Genomic DNA, 9,305 nt, shown 5'->3' with positions numbered 1-9,305 from the left:
CCAGGCGATGGTGTAGTGGATACAGCATTGGTCTGGGATGCAGAGGACCCAGGTTTGAAACCCCAGGTCGCTGGCTTGAGCTGGGGCTCATTCGCCTTGAGTACAGACTCATTCAGCTTGAGCATGGGGTCAGTGGCTTAAGTGTGAGATCATAGACATGACCCCATGGTCGTTACCTTAAGCCCAAAGGTCGTTGGCTGGAAGCCCAAGGTCGCTGGCTTGAGCCCAAGGTCACTGGCTTGAGCAAGGGGTCTCTGGCTCAGCTGTAGCCCGCTGGTCAAGGTACATATGAGAAAGCAATCAATGAACAACTAAGGTGGTGCCAACAAAGAATTGATGCTTCTCATCTCTCTCTCCCTTCCTGTCTGTCCCTATTTGTTCCTCTCTCTGTCTCTCTCTCTCTCTCTCTTTCTGTCTCTCTTGCTAAAAAAAAAAAAGAACAAGACTTGGGAGGACAAGGACAGAGTTGGGTATTTTATTTAGGAAGGAACCAGTGACTGTTAGAAGCATTCATCTGAGCTACGGCAGTAACCAAAAGTAGGAAACATGGCAGCCGGTGGCGGGGCTGGAGCCTCCTCACCTCCTCGCCTCCTCGCCTCCTCGCCTCCTCACCTCCTCACCTCCTCACCTCCTCACCTCCGGCTCTGCAGGGGCAGCCCCGACACAGCCACACTGCCATTGCTTTGTGCTGGGCACAGAGTTTTGCTGGCGCAAGGCTGTCAACGTCACTTCGACTTTGGCCTCCGCTGGGGCTTCATGCCTTCAGGAAAATTTCCCCGCCGCCTTTCAGCCGAGGTCCTTGGCTGGGATGCCTCTCCCATTCTGCACACACAGCTCACGTCATGGGCACAGAGAAATGGGAGAAAGCTTGCAGAAAAAGAACAAAACCAAAATAACGACCCACTCTAGCCTAAACCTCGGGAAATCTACCAGGGTCTGTGTCTCTTTAAAAACGATACCCAGACATTTCTGGTCGAAGTGAAACCATGCTTCTCGCGGAGGGCTGGAGACAGCAAATGAAGCCATAGTCATACACAGTTAGCCTCAAACTTCTGCCCCGGCGCGCGGGGAGAAATCAATGTACAGTATATTAAAAACAATCACTGCGGCCCTTAAATGATCCAATAGTTTAGCTTTGAATGCATTCAAGCTAATGGTGGCTTTAATGGCTTCTGACAGATCATTCCATTGATCAAGAGACATGGATGAAATACGCTGCCTACTAACCTCTGTTTTGATTTTGAGGAAAGAAAACGAAACGTCCGTGGTAAACAGGGCTTGATTGTTCCATGTTACCGAGAGCCCTCTCCGCCTGACCCTGGTCGGGAGCAGTGAGGGTGGGGGTGGGGGACAATGAGAATCCTATATACCTGGCTTGCTTCTTGCTCGACTCTAATCAAGGCGTAATCAGCTGGAAATCTCTGTCTGAAGATTTGGGGGCGGGGGGCCGAGCAGGGGCAGGAGGGTGGCCAGAGGTCCGGTACTCCGGCTTGGATGAGGTAGGAACGGTAGCGTTAGCTGCTCTCGGAAACTGACTCAGCCCTTTTGGGGTTCCAGGGCTGCTGGACTGACAACGGTGCTTGCTGCACAGCGGCAGGCTGAGTCCCTGCTGGAGAGGATGCAGGGAGGCTTCCTTTGAAGGACAGCAGTTTTGCAAAGACACAAATGAAGGCACGGTCCTTCCATTCGAGCGTCCATGGGGCCCCAAGTTTATTTTATCAAATGCTGAGCGCACCTCTCCTCAGGTCTGGATATCTGGCGTGGGGGCGGGGGTAGGGGGGCGGTCTGCAGAACTTTACAAAGTGGCCGCAGTGTGACCCCTTGGGACTGTTCTTGTGCAAGAGGTGTTTGCATTGCCCCATCCGCTGGCCCCAACAGGGAGCCGGGTGCTGCTCCCCGGTCAGACTGGCCTTGCCCGCTCAGACGTGCTCGACACGTATGCCAACCCTCCTGTTGTTCACCCAAGTTCAACTGGGCTCACAGGATGAATCCGCCTCCTTCTCTGGGTTCGCACACGGCTTCCGCGTGCACAGAAGCCCTCCTGGATGTGGTCTGCGCCCGCCCGGGCGGGGGAGTGGGGGCCACACAGCTTGGGGGCGCTCTTCCCGTGGGGCTTCACTCCAGCCTGCAGACCCTCCCTGGTCTCGGAAGCTGGCAAGGGCAAGCAGGGTACGCCCGAGTACCTGAACACCTTGCAGGACACCAGAGGCGCTTCCTGTGGACGGCCACGAGCCCAGCAGGTCCCCATGGCCCTGCGCGCCCAGGGTCCCGGACGGCTCTCCCGAGAAGCTTCCGGTCACACGGCCTCGCCCCGTGGGCCCCCGCCTGTGGGGCCCCGTGCTGTCCTCAGCCCGCACTCCCCGTCTCTGGGCGGGGAGCTGCTGCATTTACCAGATTAAAAACCACGGGGCCAGAGCCACATGCTCGAAAGCACTTATTTGTATTGGTGCCATGTTCAGTCAGTGGCTTTTGTAAAATTGATGAATTTTGTCGAAAGGCAAGTGCAGACAGGCAAACAGATCTGTATCTGCTGTTATCCATTTAGCCTGACACACATGTGCGAAGGAACTATTCTACCTCGATTCTGGCAGGACTGATGGGAGCGTAAATGCAGGCCGAGTCGTGAACTGCGTGGGCGGGCGGAGAATCCCCGCGCCGCTCGCTGGTTGTTAATGAACGGCTCCCTCCCCTGGACGCAGGCTGACCCTGGTCCTTCGACAATCACGGTCAATAAACAATGGTTGGACACAAACCATCCATTAGAAGGTGATGGCAAGATTTTTTTTTTTTTTTAAGCAAATCTAAAATTGCTGCGGGTGACCTAGTCCCGCCCTACGGATGGTGGGTGCGGAAGAATCGTTCTTCATCGTATGTCATTTATAAAAAGGTCCACACCATCCACCCAGGATAAAACAGGAGCTGTGAGGCGCAAACGGGACACAGCGGGGCAGCGACATGACTTTCTACTGGACACAACGTGGCTCGCTCAGCGCGCACGATCGCGGCCACAGGGGGGTCCGAGGCACTGAGCACCGGCATCCTCCCTGTTACACAAACAAAGCCCGGAGCACAGAGAGAGAGCTCAAGTGAGTTGCCCGAGTCACAAAGCCACAACTGTCCTCACAGGAAGCCTGGACGGTCACCGTCAGGGCTAGCACTGGAGACCCGGGTGTTCCAGGCACTGCTGGTGGCATCTTCTAGGCACACGAACTGACGGAATCCTCGTACAGCCTGAGGTGACAGATACATGATTATGAGTCCCCTTTTGTGGACAGGACACCAAAGGTTTGAAAGGGCGGGTCGCCTTAGGGTCACACGCAGATCCAGGACTCTGCAGCCAGGAGCCTCTACTCCACCCCCCCCCCCACCCCCGCCCCCGCCCCGGGAATCAGAAGACTCTGAAATGGGGTCAGAGGCGGAGGGGACTGGTCCTCAGCTGGGGAGGAGGAGGAGGAGCGGCCTGGAAGGAACTGGACTGTGGTGCGAACGGGGACCGCTGGGCGGGGGGCGGGGGGGGGGTGTGTGGACCATGGGACACTCGCGCTTTTCCTCTTCAGTAAGAGAGAAACGAGAAACACCCCTCCGGTTCCTGTCCTGGAGTCCCCGACAAGCCGGGAATCCATCCGGTCTCTCAGGTGCGCGAGACAGCCAGGTGTGTCCCTCTTCCTGACAGCCACTGACACCTGCTCCCCCAAACAGCAGCGGCCACAGGCGGCCTGGCTGTCCTGCAGGAAGTCATCTGGGGCCCGCCTCCCCTGCCTCTGCCTGTCCCCACGTCACCCCCCCTCCCAAAGCTGCCTGCCTTCCCCGTGGCCACCGCGATCATTACAACACTCCTGGGCCTCCCCTCCCACTTTATGGTTGTCAAATTGATTTCACCACCGCGATACCCAGGGCTCCCAGTAAAACGTAATTAAAAACACCATTTAATCACCAAGTAACAAAGGCAAACTGGATCAACGGCATTACCAGTCCGGCGCATTTTAATCCGCACGGCTCCCCTCCTGCCCAATCAGTTGGGAGAACTGCCTTTTCAAATAAGAACCCTGTCCTCCCTGCGCCGGCCTCTGACGGACCTCCAGAATCAACAGGATTCGGCGTGGCGGGGGTCCACATGTATGCAATTTGCCCAGCTCTAACTCGAGCAGGCAAAGAAGAAAAAGAAATAAAAAGTTGCCTTTGAAAACACAGTGCCTCGAAACACGCACAGAACCTTCTCCTGGATGCGGGGGACCCGTCAGCGAGGGCCTGTGGACCCCCCTCCTAGCGCCCCTGGGTCCAGTCCCGGATGGGTTCAGCTTATTACTAAAAGTACGTCCGACGCGATGCTATGACCCTGCACTTTTCTGTCTTGCAAAGTCCTCCAGGCAGGAGGCTGACGGGGAAACCAGGGTGGGTGCAGCAGTCAGAAACTGGGGGGTGGGGAGGGGGAGGGGCACACAGAGAGAAGCATCGCCTCAAGCACTCCGGGTGGGGCGCGGGGGTCTCGCCGGACTGCGCCCCCACCTCAACATCCCACTCTGGGATGGTGGACATCCCCAGGGAGAAAGCTGTGCTTTGGACGGAGCCGCCTGCTGTCAGAGACCCTCTGGAATCCGGCTAGCAGCCAGAGCCATCACCTGAAAGCATCCTCTGGGGCTAGTGCCCCCCTCCCTGCAGGGAACCCTCCCTGTTCCTCTGGGCATCGGGCATCGGGCCTGGAAACCAGATCCAGGGCTGCCCGGCCCCCTCCCCCTGCGCCTCCCCCACTGTCCTCCTGCCTCTTGCTTCAGGCACAGTGCCTGGCCCTTCCCAGAGCTTTCCTGCCCCAGGCTCTCCTACCTGCTGTCCCCTTCCCTGGAAAGTCCTCCCTGTCACCTCCCTTCCCTGACGTCCTCGTCCAAGTCCCCTCACCCCGGCGGGGTCCCTCCCTGGCACTTATAACATCTAATGTGTTTGCTGGTCTATTGTCTCCCTGCTACAGGGTAAGCTCCTATTCTGGTCACTACATGCCCCCAGCACCTGGCATGGGGGTTGGCACAGAGGAGCCCCTGGAAGACAGGGACCTGCCCCTGGGTGCCCAGGGCTCACCATGCTGCTGAGCTGTGGGACGGAGGACGGGAGGGATGTCTCCAGACCATGTCCTCAAGATAGCTGGGGTCAGGGGGAGCCTGCCAGGAAGCAGGTGGGGACCAGCAACTCACGGGGGTCCCCAGGGACAAGGGCCCCCCGCTCCCTCACCCACACCCTGCGCCCGTGTTCCCGGGAAGGTCCTTCACTAGCGGACAGGGGAGAAGGGGCTGTCCCTTGACCCCGCAGGAACTGAGCTGATGGCCGCTGCCCCCTGTACCCCCTTTTCATCGCCTCTTGCCCCTCTCCTCCTCCCAGGCCCCTGAACCCTCCCGGGAGAGCACATGTGACCCTCAGACATGCCGGGCTCTTGCTTACTGGAAGCCACCGTTTCTTCTGAGGATGTGGGACCTCAGCTTTTGGACTCGCTTGTAGGTCACAGTTTCTCCAACCCTGGCTGTCCGTCACCTGGCCCCGCGTAACCGGGGTTGCGAGGAGAAAATCGCAGAACCTCCCTTGGTCTCTTCTCTCATCCCTCTAATATTTTTATTGTTTATGGATGTTTTATGATGCATGTATGTGACAAAGCACAAGCAGGGCACAGAGATCGCATGATAGCAACACACGTATGTTGGGGTGAGCACTAAACATGATCATTTATTTCTACGACAGGGGTGCAAGCAAGCAGGTTTGGAGAGCGTGGACATGAAGGGGGGGCACAGGGCGGGTTTACAATAAATGCCACTGGGGAGACACACGGGCCCTGGAGGGTTCACGCCCACCTAAGAGCGAGAAGACACCTAGCTCCTTGCCACGCCTGGGGCTGGGGGGCTGGCAGCTCTTCCGAATCCCACAGAGACAGCACACGGTTTCCTTTTATAGGAAGTGTCCCAAGTTGTCCAGTCTGGGCCCTCGTGAAGTAGGACACAGAGCACATGTAGTGGGGGCTAAACAGAAACACCAGGCTGGGTGGCCCCCAGAGTGCCCACCTGCCTTCCCTGGGCCGGGCACCCCTCCCCTACACGGTGCCACGTGACCTACGAGTCCAAGGAGGCCGGCTTTCCCTCCTTTCTCGCTGAGGACAGTGAGTCTCAAGGACATCGGGTCTCAGCCACAGTCTGAGACACCCAGTCTCCAGGTGATGACACCCCAGCCGCTTTTTATAACGGAGGCTCCCCCTGGTTGTGAGCTCCCGGGGAATGAACGCCTGCCCTGTCCCTGTGAGACTCTGAGAGGCGGGGCCTCCGCGTGCCGCTCTGTATGGGCGGAAACGGTCTTCACCTTCTAGCTACTGCAAACCATCACGAGAGGAGGTCTCGGGGCTGGCAGAGTGGCAAGCCGTTCTCACGGTGGCCAGGGGTCGCCGACTGGCAGGAGATGTGCCCTGGCGTCACGAGATAAAACTGGTTCAAGGACCGAGGAACGGAGGGAAAATGTTCACACGTGGTCAGCTGACTCACAGATAAAAATTCTAATACGTGCTGGCTATTTATTCTGGACGACACATCAGAAATTGTTCAAATTAGCCCGTGGCTAGAACGTTTCATTGGATCTTCACCCTGTGAGTTGGTGCCCGCAGTATCCCCATTATACAGACAAGGAAGCGGAGGCCCAGGAACATGCCAAAAGGTCACAAAGCTAGTGGGAGTCTCGTTCGGGGCCCAGGTGCGAACCTCTGTGCTCTGTCATCTCTCTAACAGTCCCACGTCATCGGGACGGGGCACCGGGGTTCTTCCAACCTCAATTCCACCTGTCATTACATGCAAACGGGGAAATTCCAAAAAAAAAAATTTGAAATAAAATTTTAAAAAGCTACACTGGTTAAATCCATGAAATCAGTGGGACTGAGTTTCCTTCATGGGATCAGGGCAGCGTCCTAAAGGAAGGATATCAACTTTAATTTCCAACGCCTCTCTACTCCTCTGAGCGGAGGACAGGAAGCCCAACTCGGGTGCTCACTGCGGTCTTTCTTAGAGAGGGGGAAGAGGTTACTCTTCAGTGGGTCCTTCCTCTTTTCGTCTGTTCTGCTCGTGAGGACAGCGGCTACAGAGGACGTCCTGCCCTCAAACGTCGTATGGGAGCACTGCTCACTAGGACACCCCACAATGACGCAAATGTCCCAATAGCTGGACTGTCCGGTGCAGTGGTCAGTGGACACATGTGGCAATTCAGCACCTGACATGTGGCTAGTACAACGGAGGCACTGAATTATTCATTTCAAAATGAAAGAGGAATTTAAACGGTGAGAAGCCGCATGTGGCCAGAGGCTGCCATACTGAAGACCACAGCCTCTAAGCCGGGAGTGAGAAGCTGGGATGTGTCTCTGCTGGGTTCTGCCATCCAGCAGGCGACTTCAGAGCTATCTGCTCCGGAGTCTCTGCGTTCACCCTTGTCACCTCCCTTGGCCTTGGAAGCCAGATGGCTCCCCTTAAAAATCCAGGTGCAGAATAATTTGGGGGAAGGCAGGGGAAGGTCCTATTTCATACCAAATCAGATGGTCACACGGTGCCATTTTTAAACACGGTCACAGTCGTGGGCTCCGTTCCCTAGCTGTGTCTACCCTGGGCCAGGTTCTACAATCTAAAGGCTGAGTCTACACAGACGGCCCCGGCGTAAGCCCAAGGCAGGGATGGAGGAGAGAAGCCAAAAATATCTTTTTTCCTCCTCCACCTAACTAAGACTTGCGCGCCGTCTAGGGTTTCGCTTCCAGAAGGAGACCTCTGAGTTCTGCGACGATGTCTGTGAGGTCGAACGGCAGAGGCATCGAAGGGTCCTCCTGTTCCCAGTAGGGCCGGCACTCTGGCTTCTGATCCGCGGGCAACGTGCGAGCGATTCGGGACTGGCATCTGGAAGAGTAAGAACAGGCAATTCATCCATGGGAGGAAGTTCCCAGCAGACCCGAACCCAGAGGCCACTTGAGGCGACACGGCCAAACGCTCCAAAGACAGTCCTTCGAGGTGGTGACTGACGTCCACATGGAAGAGTCTGCTCACAAGGCAGAAAGCCCTTGTTTATAATAAGGAAGAATCACTCTTGACGGTGCTGAAATTTTTATTTATTTATTTTTTTTTCGGTTCCCAGATTTGAATTATTTCTAGTGGCTTCGGAGAAGCCCAGCGCCAGGGAAAACTCAGTTACTCTGCCTTTAAAACGGTGAATTATTTTTTCATTATCTCCACTGTTATTTAAAGTGCGTGATTACACCATTATCAGATTTAAATGTTTGTGGGATTTCAATGTATTACTAGATTACTGGGAAAGATTAAATTGAATTTACTGCATTAAAACATCCAAGAATAGATTAAACAATATTACAGACCAGGATTGACTTTGGAGATCTGTGAGCTTTACAAGCAGCCCAGCAAGCTGGGTCCTTGCAAAAGGCGCTCCAAGGAGAGAGCAATTCATAAGGCTGTATGTATGCAGATAGAGGTTAATAATCATTCCCACTGATGAACGGGGGTAGGAGGGGGGAACTTTCACAAAATTAAATTAAGAGGCTAGCGAGAGTTACTCCCTAAGGAAACCCCTTACATCACGGTTTTTTATTAAGTGGGTTATTCATCAATAGTAGAGAAATTAATTATCACACGCGACCACAGCACAGCCTTGCCGTCAAAAGTTGGGGTGGGCGGTGTCATTGCTACTCGGTGGGGACCTAGACCAGCTTATTTTAACGTTGGTCGGGCAAAGACCAGCAACGACGTTAGCTCTGTTTATCCGAAAGAAAAAAAAAGAAGACCAGGACAGGGAAGAAAGGAGAGGGAGGGAAATACTAACTGCAATAAAGAAGAAACAAGTTCTCCACGCTCTTGGAGCACGTGGTGGTGAGGCGCATGCGCACTGAAAAGAAACGCAGCTGTCCATCAACTTCGGGTGGGCTGAACGCACCTCTCCCCCGTTAGACCCATTAGAAGTTGAAAATACTGTAAGCTGAAAATTCATTTAAGCCACCTCACCCATCAATATCACAGCGCAGCCTGGCCCACCTTACACGTGCTCAGAACACTTACACTGCTCAGAACACTTACCCTAGCCTCCTCCAGTCGGGCAGAACCATCCAACACCGAGCCTGGCTGACGATGGCCAAGGGTTGCCTATCTCACGCAGATTTTTTTTTAGACATAGCACTTTCACACCATTGTAAGGTCAAAATAGATATATATGAAGTCAAACCATTGTGCCTTGCGGAAGGTCCCCCCACACACACACACACCCAAGGTTCTCTGCATTGTTTGTTCTCCAAATCGATTAAG

General features: G+C 54.9%; 1 protein-coding gene across 2 annotated transcripts in view; it reads right to left on the bottom strand.

Moving 5' to 3' along the window:
* Positions 1-6,524: 6,524 nt before the first annotated feature.
* The window catches only part of FTO (FTO alpha-ketoglutarate dependent dioxygenase), a 345,609-nt gene continuing 342,828 nt past the window's right edge, over positions 6,525-9,305 (bottom strand). For both annotated transcript variants that reach the window (XM_066348254.1, XM_066348255.1), the window contains one exon: positions 6,525-7,895. In XM_066348254.1, the coding sequence (XP_066204351.1) occupies positions 7,742-7,895 (154 nt within the window). In that variant the 3' untranslated portion in view covers positions 6,525-7,741. The remainder of the gene's footprint in view (positions 7,896-9,305) is intronic.

Source organism: Saccopteryx leptura, chromosome 9 (genome assembly GCF_036850995.1).
Source record: "Saccopteryx leptura isolate mSacLep1 chromosome 9, mSacLep1_pri_phased_curated, whole genome shotgun sequence".
In the NCBI taxonomy this organism is placed as follows: domain Eukaryota; kingdom Metazoa; phylum Chordata; class Mammalia; order Chiroptera; family Emballonuridae; genus Saccopteryx; species Saccopteryx leptura.
Note: the sequence above shows the minus strand (reverse complement) of the source record. Positions and strands in the feature narration are given on the sequence as shown.